The sequence below is a fragment of the Oryctolagus cuniculus genome, chromosome X (assembly GCF_964237555.1).
Source record: "Oryctolagus cuniculus chromosome X, mOryCun1.1, whole genome shotgun sequence".
Classification (NCBI taxonomy): Eukaryota; Metazoa; Chordata; class Mammalia; order Lagomorpha; family Leporidae; genus Oryctolagus; species Oryctolagus cuniculus.
Window position 1 is genome coordinate 74,338,719 of NC_091453.1, and position 17,450 is coordinate 74,356,168.

Consider the following 17,450-nt stretch of genomic DNA (forward strand, 5'->3'; position numbering starts at 1 on the left):
GAAGAGAGTAGAATGGTGGTTAGCAGCTGTTGGAGAGAATAGAGTGGAGGGCAGGATGGAGGAAGATTGATCAATGGGTACTAAGTTACAGGTTGATAACAGTAAGAAGTTCTGATGATCTATTTTACAGTAGGACAACTATAGATAATAATGTACTATTGGGGCAGGTGCTGTGGCATAGCGGGTAAAGCTGCCACCTGCAGTTTCTGCATCCCCTATGGGTGCCAGTTTGAGTTCCGGCTGCTCCACTTCTGATCCAACTCTCTGCTATGGCCTGGGAAAGCAGCAGAAAAAGGCCCAAGTCCTTGGGTCCCTGCACTTGAGTGGGAGATCAAGAAGAAACTCCTAGCTCCTGGCTTCAGATCAGCTCAGCTCTGGTCATTGCAGCCATTTGGGGAATGAATCAGAGGATGGAAGTCCTCTGTGTCTCTCTGCCTCAGCTTCAGCCTCTCTGTAACTCTGGCTTTCAAATAAATAAATAAATAAATCTTTTTTTTAATGTACTGTATATATTTTTTAAGCTAGAAGAAAGATTTTAAAAATTTTTTACCATAAAGAAATGATAAACATTTTGAGAAGATATATTTATCCTGAGTTGAGTATTACACATGGATATGTGTCTAGAAACATCAATAATACTTCTTAAATATGTAATTTGTAATGTTAGTTAAAATTTAAAAATAAAAAAGATTTAATCTGTACCAAATGTCAATAGTGAGAATATTGAAAAACTCTGGTACAGATAAAATAGGATTCTCACATTTCAAATGTATAATCATCATGAAATTTACCTATAATTACTGTACAAACATGTGAACTGTCAAAGAAATTTTAAAGGAGACACAAAATGATTACCAACATTAAATTCCAAACAGATGCAGGATAACACAAAGATTTAAAAAAGTGGGGGGGTGCTTTAAGAACTCAGTACTCATGGTTACCTCTGGGGGAGAGGAAGTGAAGGAATGGGCCCTAGAGCTAAAGACAGCCTTTCCATTAAATATCTTGCTAGATTGTTGGACTATATCCACTATCTTGTTTGGGATTCCAGGGGCCCCTGGACAGGAAGGAAAAAAAGGCAAAGAAACACGTAAGTTGGGGTCGGCACTGTGGCGTAGCAGTGAGGCCGCTGCCTGCAGTGCCGGCAACCCACATGGGCACCAGTTCGAGTCCCAGCTGCTCCACTTCCTATCCAGCTCTCTGCTATGGGATGGTCCATGCCCTTGGGCCTCTGCACCTATGTGGGAAGACCCAGAGGAAGCTCCTGGCTCCTGCCTTCAGATTGGTGCAGCTCCGGCCATTGTGGCCAATTGGGGAGTGAACCATCGGATGGAAGACCTCTCTTTCTTTCTGCCTCTCCTCTCTCTGTGTAACTCTGACTTTCAAGTAAATAAATAAATCTTAAAAAAAAAAAAGAAGTATTAAAAAAAAACACATGATGTAACTCTTCAGGAGCCCTGAGGGAGGGGGAGATTAGAGTTGTGGAAACATACACAATGTAATCTTCAGATGTTGAGTGGAGGGAATAGACCTAATTGAAACTCAGCACACTTTAGCGTAAAACAGGCTACTCCAATGTCAGTTCTCTGATTGGTTGTTGAAACATGCCTTATTAGCATACACTTCTAGTTTCCTGGTTGCTATTCTGGCTTCCTGATTGTTATCCTTACCTTCTGATTGGCTATTATTCTGCTCCTCTCCTGATTGGTTAAATCTGTACTCACTTCTCAGCAACTCCTCCCTTGGATTCCCCTTCCTGACTGCTATAGCAGGCTTCTCACTTTCAATAAACTTCGCTTTGCTCACTGACCCTGTCAGCATGCAAATTCTTCTTCAACATGATATAAAAATCAAGATCTCCATCATCCCACCACAATCTCATACATGCATAAATTTCAAGGGTTGTTATATACATTGAGTATATACACTCTTATTCTGAGAAGTAAATAAGCTTTGTGGAACCACAGAAAGCCAACTTATCATTATGGAGACATAAATCACAAATGTGGCTATTATGATTTAGAGTAATAAGATTAAAGGCCTTTCTAGGAAATTAACATTTCTCAAGGTGACAGAGCTGGAATCATTAAGAACAGAGCTGCTTTTAAAGAGTGCTTCCTGTTTTATAATAGTTTCAGACTCAAGTTTGAGACAGTATGTCCTTTCACAACATGCTGATGGCCACGGAAGAGAAAATCTGTCATAGTTAGCTTTTTACACCACCCAAAGCAGCTATTCCACTATTTCATATGTCTGCTGTCACGTGATCATGAGGGCAAATATGAGGTACCCTCACAACCAGGACATAGGATGCTCTCTGAGAAGTAGCTAGCAAATTAATAATCAAAAAATGGCCATTGTGTCCATTTGGGGAGTGAACCAGTGAAGAGTTAAAATTGTATATGTGTGGGTGTAAAAAGTTAAGCTTAAGCTTACAGGTTTAAACCTTCCTGGTGCAGCTGTGAAAATAAGACAGAGTGAAGTAGCACCTTGACAGTAGGGACTCCATTTTGGAGCACTTGAGACTGCATTCTGGGAAAGCACCCCCCCACCGTGAGACTCTGGTCTGAAACTATGATCTCAAATAGTCAGACAATAGCAGTGCACTACATCACCCTTGGCAACGCACAAAAACCCCCTAGCATGATTGTTCAAGCTTAAAAATAAAAAGGTTACACCTGGGTTACCTGAGCTAATAATGAAAATGTGATTTGTCTATGTCTTAAGATCATAATTGCTGATTGTAAGATATTAGCAACCGCTTAGCAACCGTGTATTCTCTCCCCACTCCCGATTTTGCGGTTTTTGCCTTTATAAACCCTAACCTTTGGTTATTCGGGGTTGCTCTGCTCATGTATGATCAGACAGCCCCAGCATGCTGGATAATCAATAAAGCTTCCCCTTGCTGTTTGCCTAAGAGACGTCTCTTGGTGACGTTTTTCGGGCGGTCGACTCTAACACCAGCATTTAGAAGATATCTGTCTTTCTCTTTCTCTCCCTCTCCTCCTCTCCACCTCCTCTTTCTCTGTAACACTGCTTTTCAAATAAATAAATCTTAAAAAAATACATAGATTTATGAGCAAAAATTCTGGCAGAGAGAAAACAGAGGGTGATTTAGTATGTGGACACTGAATATTTGTCCTGGCAAAGTTATGCTTACCCTCCATGGGGGCATCCAGCTATTCTTAGCCAAGTACATTTTTACAAATAATTCCTGATTCCTTTCCAAGAAATCTACTTATCATTTGGCTTCCCACATAGGCTTTGCCTATAGAGATGGAACGACAGTTATGCTGACAAAAGTCCTTCTAAAATGCTTCACCATTATACTTTTCACAGAAAAATATGGATTTGCTTTGAGAGAGATGAGTATGTGCTAAGGAAATAAGGTTTCTGAATCTGAAGCTAAAGACCAGACACACTCCCCCCACTTCTGGACCATGAACGTGGTAGAAGGAAGGCTTGAATGCAAATTTCACCAACCTCACAATTTTAATAAATACAATTCCTACGCATCCCTGAAGGAACCACCATGACACAAGGACCTCGATAATTCCTGTTTGGGAGTTGCATTTGTTCCTTGAAGACACTGGAGAAAGATGTATGGTCAAATACCATAAATTAGAATCATCAGGAAAAAAACTCAATTCTTTTCTAAGATATTGTTCCAGTTGGAGAGTTGAGGAATTTTATTACACAAAAATTTTTATTATAGGGGTGGACAGTATGGCACAGTGGATTAAACCTCTGTTTGGGACATCCACATCCCATAACAGAGTACTGACTGGAGTCCTGGCTACTCCGCTTCCAACCCAGCTTCCTGCTACTACATTCTAAAAGACAAGAGATGATGGCTCAAGTGCTTGGGCCACTGCTACCCATGTGGGAGACCCAGATGGAGCTCCTGGCTCCTGGCTTTGGTCTGGCACAACTCTGGCTGTTGCAGCCATTTGGGGAGTGAACCAGCAAATGGAAGATCTCTTTCTGTGTCTCTCCCCCTCTCTCTGTAATTCTGACTTTCAAATAAATAAATAGATAAATGTTTTTTTAAAAAAGAGACAGTAAAGATTTTTAAAAAATAATTCAGGTTGACCATCCTAATCTGAAAATCTGAAATCCCAAATGCTTTAAAATTGGATTTTCAGATTAAGCATATGCAACCTATGAAGTCTATGCAAATACTGCAAAGCTGAAAACTTCCAAAATCTGAAATTCTTCTGGTCTCTAGCTTTTGTATAAGGGATATTCAATCTTTAATTTTTAAAAATCTCTTTTAAAGATTAAGGCAAACTATTAAATTGGCACAAGTAATGTAGGAACCTTGATTATCAATGTTTGCCAAGTCAAGCACACTTGTATCTGTCAGACAAGGAAATAAATTCTTCCTGTCAGATCTTGATGACCTGTGTATGCTTCTTTGCATCTCACTGGTAGCTGTTGTATGACATTATGGTCCACCTCTCAGGGTATCTGGTCTCCTTTGAAAACTTATCAAAAACCATGACCAGGACCAGCACTGTGACACAGTGAGTTAAGGCCCCAGCCTGTAGCACCGGCATCCCATATGGGCGCCGGTTCAAGTCCTGGCTGTTCCACTTCCAATCCAGCTCCCTGCTGGTGTGCCTGGGAGGGCAGAGGAGGATGGCCCAAGTCCTTGGGCCCCCATACCCAAGTGGGAGATCCAGGGGAAGCTCCTGGCTCCAGATCAGCTCAGCTCTGGTGGTTGCAGCCATTTGCGGATTAAACCAGCAATGGAAGACCTCTCTCTCTCTTTCTCTCTCTCACTCTTACTCTTTCAAATAAATAAATCTTTTTTAAAAAATAACCAAAGTCTTGAACTGATCTCTTCCCTCTCAGGAATGCTTACCTGGCTATATCACACCTTTCCCAATTCCATAATTCCTTTCTCAAAAGGACAATCATCAGCTTCAGCTTCTGCCTCTCTAGATGTCTGCACAGAATGGCCTTTTGATTAATTAGCCTAGTGGGACTTTCCTATCTCTCGGTAGGAAAGCTAGATCTGTCTTATACTTGTCAAATTGGAGAACAGGCATTAATAAAACAAAGATGGAGGACAGCCAGTTAACTAATCTTTTCTTAAAAATCATCTATAAATCCCTTTCTGTCATCTTGATCAGCCTCCAATCTAACACTGAAATGACCTCCACAATTTATCTCATTTAGCAAATTGGGACCTTTAGACATTGGCCTAAGGCCCCTAACATGGACAAACTATCATGATGCCAATGCTGCAACATGCTTCAGGGATATATATGTCCCAGTTTTGCCTTGTGATGTTAGTGCTACATGCAAAGGACAAAAAGAGGCAAGAAAATTACTCCTGTCACTCATATTTAGGCTCAGGATGGCAAATTTCAAAAAGGCTAAACAAGAAACGTTCCTTCATTGAATTGGAAGGAATTTTATCACATTCTATCAGCATTTTATCATAACTGCAGGGTGATGGCCACCAAGATTGCCAAATGGCTAAAATAACTGAGGAGGTCTTGGGCAGAAGTCACCCTTTACAGTCTCCATCTGGGAAAACAAGATATTTGGCTGATTCACAGGCTACTGACAATACTCAGGATTTTGTCCTACACGAGTGGCAATTTCATGCAGTTCAACCTAACAGTATAAAAACTAGCAATTATAAAGGTTTCTAAAAAGTTCATGGAAAACATATATTATGAAAAACCAGGCATCAATTTAAATTATCTTTTAACTGCATTTTCTACAAACTTTTTGAAGTATCCTAAGTCCTTAGCACTAACATTGTGTCAAGTACATTACAAACCTTATCCCCTCTAATACAGACATTATCCATATGAATAGGTATTATTATTGCCCCCCCCACCGTGTCACCCTAATTTTACGAACAAGAAATCAAGAGACTCAGAGAGGTTAAAGGGATCTATCTGCTCAAGGTCACACAGCTTGAAATGGGAAAGAGAAAATTTTAAACCTAATTCTTTTTTTTAAAAGATTTTATTTATTTATTTGAGAGGTAGAGTTACAGACAGTGAAAGGGAGAGACAGAGAGAAAGGTCTTCCGTCCGTTGGTTCACTCCCCAAATGGCCGCAACAGCGGGAACTGCGCTGATCTGAAGCCAGGAGCCAGGAGCTTCTTTCGGGTCTCCCACGCCGGTGCAGAGGCCCAAGGACTTGGGCCATCCTCTACTGCTTTCCCAGGACATAGCAGAGAGCTGGATTGGAAGAGGAGCAGCCAGGACTAGAACCGGCACCCATTTGGGATGTCGGTGCCACAGGCGGAGGATTAACCTACTGCGCCATGGAGCCGACCCCATCAAACATAATTCTAATCCCACTGCCTGCTAAAGTTTCTTTAAGTCTAGATTTCTGTAGGTATGCTGAGAAAGTAGCTCCCTTTCTGGGCTAGAATATCAGCATGTCTACCTGACTGATGCTTGACAGGCTAATGCAAAGCGGTCTGAATGAAAGGTGATGTCTCCTCAGGGTCTTGGTTAGATACTTAGTGACTATGGGGTTTAGATCTACAGACACTTAACAGTCTTTTAGGGATTTTCTCCAGGCTGGGCTACAACAAATCAGCACAAAGGCCCTATATGCCTAAGGCACTTCCTTAGGAACAGGAGGAAGCCAACAATACATAAAAGGGAAGTGCTAGAAGTTTCAAGCTACAAGTATCTAGTCTTCCTTATTTAGAGCAGCTATTTTAAAATGCAAATACTTCCAACCTGTCTCAATTCTGTCGATCAACACCTAAGGCATACATGAACACCTCAGCTGGGAAGGGGATAGTAAGACAGATGAACAAATTTCTCTCCAGTCAGAGAGCCTATTCTATCCTCACTATTAAACTTTCACATATACTGTGTTCCATGTGCCAGCAAGGCAGAAAAGTGAGTAGGGCCATCCTTTCTATACAATAATGCTAGGGCTTGGAGCAGCTAAGTAACTTACCCCAGCCCACTGAGTCATCTAAGAGTACTGTACCAACTAGAATCTAGTTCTGCCATCGAAGCTGCTTCAACATAGTGATTTCACGATTCACAGTTTCAAAGTACTGTTTATTACTTTTTTTTCCGGCATGCGTGCGTGTGTGTTTTACAAACCCTTGTTTTGAGGGCTGAGTTTCAATAGATTGCAGTGAGGGAGTTGCTCTACTACATATAAAACCCTGATCCAGAAAAAGGTCATCTACGAATGGTTTAGCGCCAGGTTCCTCAAGAAGGTGCATTGCGTGACCAAAGTATGGTTGCTAATAACTTCTCATTCTGCCTCCTCACAATCCTAGACAAATTCAAGCCCAAACACCTCATCTCTTTCTCTCTCTTAAAGAAGGTACAAAGATATAAAATAGCTGAATAACATTAACATAACCTGAAATTATCCAACTGTGTTAATAAAAATTTGCTTCAATCAGTCACCTACATCTGATGGGATAGGTTCAAAGTTACCTTCATTTTTTCCTCAGGCTTCAGGAAACTGTACTCAAACCCAATTGTCATTGACATCCTATTTTTTCACTTTCCATATGCTCATATACTCTTATACCACAAAGTTCTTGCATATTTGTACATGTGATAAGGAAGATAGTAAGTGTGAAAATTCCCTGAAAAACTGAAAGTGTTATACAGATACAAGGCAATACAGCTACAGGTAGGAACACAGGAACAAATCTGAGTGATGACATAATTATTTACTGAAGTCCTAATAGGTAAAGATATCTCATATTTCATATCAGAGCAATCTCAATAGCATTTCATTATCAAATAACAAATGTTTTTAAAAATTTTAATTAGTCTTTAACAGATTCAATGTGTTTTATAGATAAATTCTTTTTTAAAAATTTTTTTATTAATTTGTTTGAGAGGTAGAGTTACAGAGAGAGGGAGAGACAGAGAGAAAGGTCTTGCATCCGCTGGTTCACTCACTCCCCAAATGGTCACTCACTCCCCAAATGGTCATAACAGCTGGAGTGAGGCGATCTGAAGGCAGGAACCAGGAGCTTCTTATTGGTCTCCCACGCGGGTGCAGGGGCCCAAGGACTTCGGCCATCTTTTACTACTTTCCCAGGCCATAAGCAGAGAGCTGAATTGGAAGAGGAACAACCAGGAAACAAACCGATGCCCATGTGATATACTGGCACTGCAGGCAGAGGCTTAGCTTACTATGTCACAGTGCTGGTCCCTAGCAAATGTTTTTAAATGTCCAATTTTGTCAATAATTGTGTCTATAATTGTCCCAACTGAAATCTAGACACAAACAACTCAAAATAAAAGTCCCACTTGGAAGATTAGAATTTGGTTTACTCTTAGTTCCAGTTCATGGCATTCACTTTATTATATCAATATAACATATGTCACAAAACTTACCTTATCCTGTTTGTCACCAAAGTGACTAAAATACCGTAGACTACAATTTGGGCTGGCTCCCTCAGGTGGATTCCACGTCCATATTATTGTGCACAGATTTTCAACAGAGACACTCAAATTCGTCACAGGTGGCTGAGTTTCTGTTCAAATCAAGCACAAGAAATAAACTGATCAATCCCAGCCAGTATTTGTAATGGTTTATTCAATCCATTCTCACAAGTCCTAGAGTCCAAGAACAATAATAGCTGAGTTAATAACATCTAACATTTACTGAGCCAGCTGCTATTCTAAATATTCTACACTATGGATCTGTTTAATCCTCAAAATGACCTTTGGCACACGGACGACTATTAGCCCCATGTTAAAGATGAAGTGACTGAGGTCACTTGGCACATATTACATGGCTAGTAAATGCAAGAACAGTCCCCTCCTTCTGTTTCAGCACATGCTTAAATCCCTTACATAACATGCTGCAGTATTTACATATGATCTACACACATCATCCTGTGTAATTTAAAGCTTCTCTCAATTACTTGTAGTACCTAATACAATGTGCATGATATGTAAAGACTTGTGTAGGGAATAGTGACAAGAAAAAGTCTGTGCATATTCAGTACAGGGACATTTTTAAAAAATATTTTCTATCTGTAGATGGTTGAATTTACAGATGCAGAACCCACAGATACAGAAAGATGACTGAATTTGCTATACTGTGGACACAGAGAAGACACTTTTTTTAAGATTTATTTATTTGAAAGGTAGAGTCACAGAGAAAGAAGAGAAAAGGAGAGACAGACAGAGAGAGAGAGAGAGAGAGAGAGAGATCTTCCATCTGTTGGTTCACTCCCCAAATGGCCACAGTGACCAGTCTGGGCCAGGCTGAAGCCAGGAGCGTCATCCAGGTCTCCCACGTGGTTGCAGGGACCCAAACAACTGGGCCATCCTCCACTGCTTTCCCAGGCCATTAGCAGGGAGCTGGATAGGAAGTGGAACAGCCAGGACTAGAACTGGTACCTATATGGGATGCCAGTGCTGCAGGAGGCAGCTTAACCCACTGTACCACAGCGCTAGCCTGAGCACATTAGTATCTCCAAGGAATTTCTGCTTCCCTACACTTGGGTTCCACATCTCACTCGTATATATAGATATATAGTTCACTCTCAGCAGTTCCGTGCATTTAAGAAATTCTTCTTGAATTGTTCTTGCTAACACGATCTGGTAATTGTTTTTATAGCTTTTCCAAAGAAGTACTGAGAAAGAGATTTAGCAGCCTTTGTTTTTCCCCTGAGGTCTGATTCTAAAAGCTGGAAGAGGGAAGGGAAAGAAGAGAAACCAAGAAACATAATTTTAATCTTTTCCTGAGAACTTCTCCTGAGACCAGGACTATCAAATCATCCCCCAGAAACTGGGCAAGGGATATACAAGAATATTTTTAAATAAAAATTATTCTAAAATAAAGTTTATTAAACATTTAAAAATCATCTCCCAAATTTTCTAAAGTAGAAAACTCAATCATTATCAAAGACCACAGTTACAGACATTTATGAAATAAAAGCTAAATTTTATATTTGATGCCCAATATTAGAGAATACTAGGCTTATTAAAAATCAGCAATATTCATATTTTTATCTTCCTCTCTAAGCCAAAAATCACATTTGTCCCAAAACAGTAACATCACAGAGCACTACATATTTGGGATTTCCCTGTCAACTCTATACATAGCAGCTACTTGGTTGGCAGCCTACAGTATTCATTCCTTCTCTTCCAACTCTACTACTGCTATCTTTTCCAAAGGCCCAACCGCAGGAAGGGGAGCCCAGAGCAGGACAAGGCCATGTATAAGTAAAGAATTCCTAGTGTGCCACATTAAAAATCCAACTAGTGGGATGGGTGTATGGCACAGCAGTTTAGTTGCCACTTGGGACACCCATATCCCATGTCGAAGTGCCTGGTTCAAGTCCTGGCTCCTCTGCTTTCAATCCATCTTCCTGCTAATGTGCACTCTGGGAGACAGCAGTTAATAGCTCAAGTGCTTGGGTCCCTGCCATCCACGTAGGTGACCCAAGTTGACTTCATTCTCCTGGCTTCAACCTGGCCCAGCCCTGGCTGTTACGCATATTTGGGGAGTGAGCCAGCAGATGGAATCTTGCTAATGCTTTCCCACCCTCTCTCTTTCTCTCTAATAAAATGGAAAAAAAAAACTGGCTACGATCAAGGTGCACAAATGGCTCAGGCAACAGCAGTATCATTAGGACTTCAAGCAATGACAGGCAATTTCATTTTAGCCTTTCTTATATGTCATAGTATTTTTGAAGTCAAATCATTTTTCAGGTAGAGAGCCCCCAAAGACTTTATTCCTACTAGAGACTACAATCAGTTTTAGGGCTATTGGCTTTATTCTGTAGTTTCCAGAAACACAATGTAGCAAAAACCTAAGAAATCTGGATTGGCACTTCCTGATGCTCTATCTACCCATTCAGCACCCATTCCCAAACAAAACTAAAAGTCCTAACAATAACATTACCTCTTTAGGATTAATTTCAACTGTATCTCAGTTTTCAAGTTAATTTAAGACCGTATGAAACCTATTTTAAAATTTTTATTAATTTATTTCATTTGAAAGGGGCATGTGGGAAAGATATCTCCCATCTACTCATTTACTTCCCAAATGTCCACAATTAGCCAGGACTAAGCCAGGAGCTTTCAGTTCACCCAGGTCTCCCAGCACTTGAGCCATCACCTGCTGCCTCCCAGAGTGTGCATCACCAGGAAGCTAGATCAGAAGTAAAGCTGGGACCGGAACTCAGATACTTTGATATGGGCTGCAGGTATCAAAGGCAGCAATTTAACCACTGTGCCACTGCACCTAGCCCCTAAAATCTATTTTTTAAAAATATTTATTATTTTTATTTATTTGAAAGGCACAGTGACAGAGAAAGGAGGGAAGATATAGTGGGAGAGGAAGAATGAGAGAATCTTCCACCTGCTGGTTCACTCCCCAAATGGTTACAAAGGCCAGGGCTGGGCCAGGCCGAAGCCAGGAAGCTTCATCCGGGGTCCCACATGGGTGAAGGGGCCCAAGCACTTGGGCCATCTTCCACTGCTTTCCCAGGTACATTAGCAGAGAGCTGGATCTGAAGAGGTGCAGCTGGAACTCAAACTGATGCCCATATGAGATGCTGGTACCACAGGTGACAGTTTAACCCACTATGCCACGGTACCGACTCCAAAACCTACTTTTTTAATCTTGATTTTGAAATAGAACAATATTCTACTTCTAATCTCTCAGACGGAATTAATTTTTCTCATCTGTTTTGAAATATTATTTACTCAAATATTCGCACTGGTTTACATTCTAGGATACTTGGAGCTATCTGCAATACTTCCCTTCCCCCCACCCCAGGGGTTTTTCTCCATCCCTCTTTCTTTTTAAAGGTTTTAATTTTTAATTAGTTTTTAACAGAGCCGGCGCCGTGGCTCAATAGGCTAATCCTCCACCTTGCGGCGCCGGCACACCGGGTTCTAGTCCCGGTCGGGGCGCCGGATTCTGTCCCGGTTGCCCCTCTTCCAGGCCAGCTCTCTGCTATGGCCAGGGAGTGCAGTGGAGGATGGCCCAGGTGCTTGGGCCCTGCACCCCATGGGAGACCAGGAAAAGCACCTGGATCCTGGCTCCTGCCATCGGATCAGCGCGGTGCGCCGGCTGCAGCGGCGGCCATTGGAGGGTGAACCAACGGCAAAGGAAGACCTTTCTCTCTCTGTCTCTCTCTCTCACTGTCCACTCTGCCTATCAAAAAAAAAAAAAATTAGTTTTTAACAGGTTCAATATAGTTCATAGATACAATTCTAAGAATATAATGCTATTCCCTTCCTCCCTCCCTCCTCCTCTCTCCCTCTCCTTTTCTTTAGTTTTTGAGATGACATATTTTAAATTTACATTATAGTAAAAAGGGTTAATGCTTCACCAACTAAGAAGTTTTACAAATAAAAGGTAAAAGGACCCTCGCTTAGTGGGAATATAGACAATGGCTACAAACAGTAATTGAATGGAAAAATGATCATTTCACCCATATACAGTAAATTTTAAAGTACCTGTAACTTTGAAAGCACACATACCCATTTGGGGAAGATGGCAGAGTAGGAAGCACCAGGAATTTGTCTCATCACCTAGACAACTATACTGGCAAAATCTGTCTGATGTAACTGTTTTGGAACTCTGGAGTCAATTAGAAGGTTTGCCAATTTCTAGAGGAAGGCTTGGACTGTAAATTGTAATTAATTTCAATCAATTTTGTTCAAGTTCAGCTTTTAGCACAGTAGTAGCTATCCATCCATCAGTCTTAATCCCACGGCAAGCAATTGTGCCCATGGTTCTGGAACAGCCTGTGAACATCTTGCAGGAGCCAGGGTGAGCAGAAAGGACTTTGTCCTTGAAATATTAGTGATCTGTAACCTGATTGTTAATTGTTCCTTCTGCAAAATGACTGGTAGTCTTTGCTGTAGTACCTCCCTCGGTGTTACAAACACCCCTCCCAAGCTGAAGTGCCTTCTAGGGGATTTAAAAACTGGGCTTTTTCCTATCCAGCATTTCTCCCCTTTTCCTGTTTTAGGAGCTAGACATGAAAGACTAGGACCTTCAAAAGCAATTGCACATATGCGGACAATTAGAAAGTGACTATGCATGCCACAGGTCATACTACAAGCTGTTCCTCAACACAGAGACAGCACACAACAATAAAAATAACAATAAACAAAATCCTAACCAAAAAATCCTCTGGGAAAGGGGGAGAACATGCTTTCTGGAGTTACCACCTATTAGATTAAAATGTCCAGTTTTCAACAACTAAAATTCAAAAAGATAATCAAAAGAAATGAACTCTGAAAAAGATCTGATGGCTCAGAAACTAGACAGACTTTCAAACAATATCTTACAGATGTTTGAAGAACTAAAGGAAAATGGAAACATTCAAGAAAATGATGTATTAACAAAATGGAAATATCTGACCTAAATATCCCTAGTAGATCAATACACGATACAGAAGTGTACTAACACAAAACACTGTACCCCATAAAGATGTAGAATAAATTCTGTCAACAAAAAACCCAAATATCAATGAAGAGATAAAAGCCTACAAACAAATCAAAAAAAAAATTCCAAGGCTAAAAATTCCAGCAACTTGAAATGAAAAATTCACTACAGAAATTCAAAGGCAGATTGGAGAAGGCAGAAGAAATAGTCAGCAAACATGAAGATGGGATAAGGAAAATTACTGAGTCTGAGAAAGAGGAGGAAAAGGGACTGAAACATCCAAGGGCTAACAAGCACGGTAGGGGTCCCAGAAGGAACAGAGAAAACTAAAAGGGCAGAAAAAGAATTTCAAAACTGATGGTTGAAAACATCTCAAATTTGATGAAGAACACAAATGTAAACATTTAAAACTTAGGAGACAGAATAGGAAAATTTATAGCTATAAATACTTACATTAAAAAATAAGAAAGTGGCTGGCGTTGTGGCATAGCAGGTTAAAGCAGCCGCCTACAGCACCAGCATCGCATGTGGGCCCCGGTTCGAGTCTTGGCTGCTCTACTACTGATCCAGCTCCCTGCTAGTACACCTGGGAAAGCACTGGAAGATGGCGCAAGTGCTTGGGCCCTTGAACCTATGTGGGAGACTTGGAAGAAGCTCCTGGCTCCAGCTTGGCCCAGCCCTGGCGTTTGTGGCCATCTGGGGAGTGAACCAGTGGATGAAAGACTTCTCTCTCCCTCTATCTCTGTAATTCTCCCTTTCAAATAAATAAAATAAATCTTTAAAAAATAAACAACAAAGCCGGCGCCGCGGCTCACTAGGCTAATCCTCCGCCTAGTGGCGCCGGCACACCGGGTTCTAGTCCCGGTTCTAGGCGCCGGATTCTGTCCCGGTTGCCCCTCTTCCAGGCCAGCTCTCTGCTGTGGCCAGGGAGTGCAGTGGAGGATGGCCCAGGTGCTTGGGCCCTGTACCCCATGGGAGACCAGGAAAAGCACCTGGCTCCTGGCTCCTGCCATCGGATCAGCGTGGTGCGCCGGCCGCAGTGCGCTGGCCGCGGCGGCCATTGGAGGGTGAACCAACGGCAAAGGAAGACCTTTCTCTCTGTCTCTCTCTCTCACTGTCCACTCTGCCTGTCAAAAAATAAATAAATAAATAAAAAATAAACAACAACGCCTTCAAATCAACAACCCAACTTAAGAAACTAGGAAAAAAAAATGAGCTGAATCCAAAGCTTAGAAGGAAGGAGGGGCCGGTGCTGTGGCTCACTTGGCTAATCCTCTGCCTGCGGTGCCAGCATCTCATATGGGCACAGGGTTCTAGTCCCAGCTTTTCCTCTTCCAGTCCAGCTCTCTGCTGTGGCCCGGGAGGGCAGTGGAGGATGGCCCAAGTGCTTGGGCCCTGCACCCCATGGGAGACCAGGAGAAGCACCTGGCTCCTGGCTTCAGATCAGCACGATGCGCCGGCTGCGGCGGCCATTGGAGGGTGAACCAATGGCAAAAGGAAGACCTTTCTCTCTGTCTCTCTCACGGTGACTCGAACTGTCAAATAAATTAAAAAAAAAAAAAAAAAGAAGGGAGGAAATAATGAAAATTGAGCGAGATAAATGGAATATGTAACAGAAAAATATGGAAAACCAACAAAATCAAAAGTTGATTTTCTGAATAGACTGTCAAAATTAACAAATCTCTAGCTAGATGAACTAAGAAAAAAAGGAAAACTGAACTTACTAAAACTAGAAATGGGTTTGGCGCTCTGGCGCAGCAAGGTAACTCCCAGCCTACAGTGCCAGCATCACATATGGCTCTGGTTCAAGTCCCACTGTTCCACTTCTCTGTCTCTACCTCTCTCTGTAACTCTTTAAAATGAATAAAAATAAATCTAAAAAAAATAGAATAAGAAATGAAATTGAGTGTGTTATCAATTCTACAGAAATAAGAATGTTTAGACAGTACTTTGAACAACCGTACATGAATAAATTGGACAACTTAGATGAAATGGAAAAAAATTCCTAGAAATACAAAGCCTACCAAAATTAAATTATGACAACAAAGGAAATCTGAACAGACCTATAATTGGTATGGAGAGTAAATCCGTAATCAAACATCTTCTGACACAGAAAGTCCCTGGGGGGCCAGTGCTGTGGCACAGCAGGTTCAGCTGCTGCTTGCAAATCAGGCATCCCATATTTGAGCATCAGTCAGGGTTCTAGGTCCTCTGCTTCCTATTCAGCTCCCTGCTAATGAGCCTGGAAAAGCAGCAAATGATAGCCCAAATGCTTGGGCCCCTGCCACCCATGTGGGAGATCCAGATGGAGCTCCAGGATCCTGGCTTTGGCCTGCCTGGCCCAGCCCTGATTGTTCTGGCAATTAGGGGAGTGAACCAATGGATGAAGATCTCTTTCTTTCACTCTGCCTTTCAAATAAATACATCTTTTTAAAAAGAAAACTATAGAACTATATACTTTATGAACAGCAATGCATAAATCCTCAACAAAAAGGCCAGCAAAGTAAATATAGAAGCATACCAAAAGGATCACATACCATTACCAACTAGGATTTATTCCTGTAACACAAGGAAAGTACAACAAACAAAAATCAATCACTGTAATACATCACATTAACAGAATGAAGGGAAAAACATGATCATCTCAATTGAGGCAGAAAAAGCATTTCACAAAATTCAACACCCTTTCATAATAAAAACTCTCAACATACTAGGAATCCAAGGAAACTACTTTAAAATAATAACATCTATATATAAAAACCCCACAGCAGACATCAGAGTCAATGATAAAAAGCTGAAAGCTTTTCCTCTAAAGTCAGGAACAATACAAGGATGCCTATTTTTGCCACTTCCACTCAACATAATACTAGGAGTTCTAGCCAGATCAGTTAAATAAGAAAGACAAAGACATTCAACTGGAAAGGAAGATGTAAAATTATTTCCATTCACAGATGATATGATTTTAGATGCAGAAAACCTCAAATTCCACAAAAAAAAAACAGAGCTAATAACAGAATTCAGCAATGTGGCAGGATACAAAGTCAACATACAAAAAGCTCAGTTGTCATTTTTATACACTAACAATGGAGAATCTGAAAAGGGAATTACAAAGCAAATGCATTTATAATAACATCAAAAAGACTAGAACACTCAGGAATCAGTTTAACCAAGAAGGTGAAAGTTTTGTACAATGAAAACTACAAAACATTTGTGAAAGAAATTAGATGTTAAGTAAATGGAAGCATATCCATATTCACGTTTTAGTAGACTAAACACTGATGTCAATATAACCCAAGGTGAACAACACACTCAATGCAATTCCTATCAAAATCCCAATGTAATTTTTTGTATAAATTACAAAGTCCATCCTAAAGTTCACATGGAATTGCCAAGGGACCCTGAATAGCCAACATAATCTTGGAAAAAAATACAAATGTGAAAGACTCACAGCAATTTCTTTTTTTAAAAATGTTTATTATTATTTATTTGAAAGAGTTATACACAGAGAGAAGGAGAGGCAGAGAGAGAGAGAGAGAGAGGTCTTCCATCTGCTGGTTCACTCCCCAGTTGGCCGCTATGGCTGGAGCTGCACTGGTCCAAAGCCAGGAGCCAGGAGCCTCCTCCAGATCTTCCCATGCCACTGCAGGGGTCCAAGGACTTAGCCCATCTTCCACTGCTCTCCCAGGCCATAGCAGAGAGCTGGATAGGAAGTGGAGCAGCTAGGACTTGAACCGGCGCCCATATGAGATGCCGGCACTGCAGGCAGCGGCTTTACCATCTAGGCCACAGCGCTGGCCCCATTTTTAAAAAATGTTTATTATTATTCATTTGGAAGAGTTATACTAGATTTTTTTAAAGATTTATTTATTTATTTATTCAAAAGGACTCACAGCAATTTTAAAAACTACTACAAAGCCATCATCATCAAAACAGGTGGTACTGGAATAAAGACACACAGACCAATGGGATAGAGAAGACAGCCCAGAAATAAACCACCACACATATGGTCAAATGACTTTTGATGAGAGTGCCAAGACCACTTAAAGGGAAAAAGGCAGTCTTTT

The 17,450-nt window shown here is 41.1% G+C and overlaps 1 protein-coding gene across 1 annotated transcript in view; it reads right to left on the bottom strand.

Moving 5' to 3' along the window:
* The window catches only part of IL13RA1 (interleukin 13 receptor subunit alpha 1), a 73,595-nt gene that overhangs the window by 49,476 nt on the left and 6,669 nt on the right, over positions 1-17,450 (bottom strand). The window contains exon 2 of the mRNA XM_008272919.4: positions 8,361-8,500. Coding sequence (XP_008271141.2) covers positions 8,361-8,500 — 140 coding nt within the window. The remainder of the gene's footprint in view (positions 1-8,360; positions 8,501-17,450) is intronic.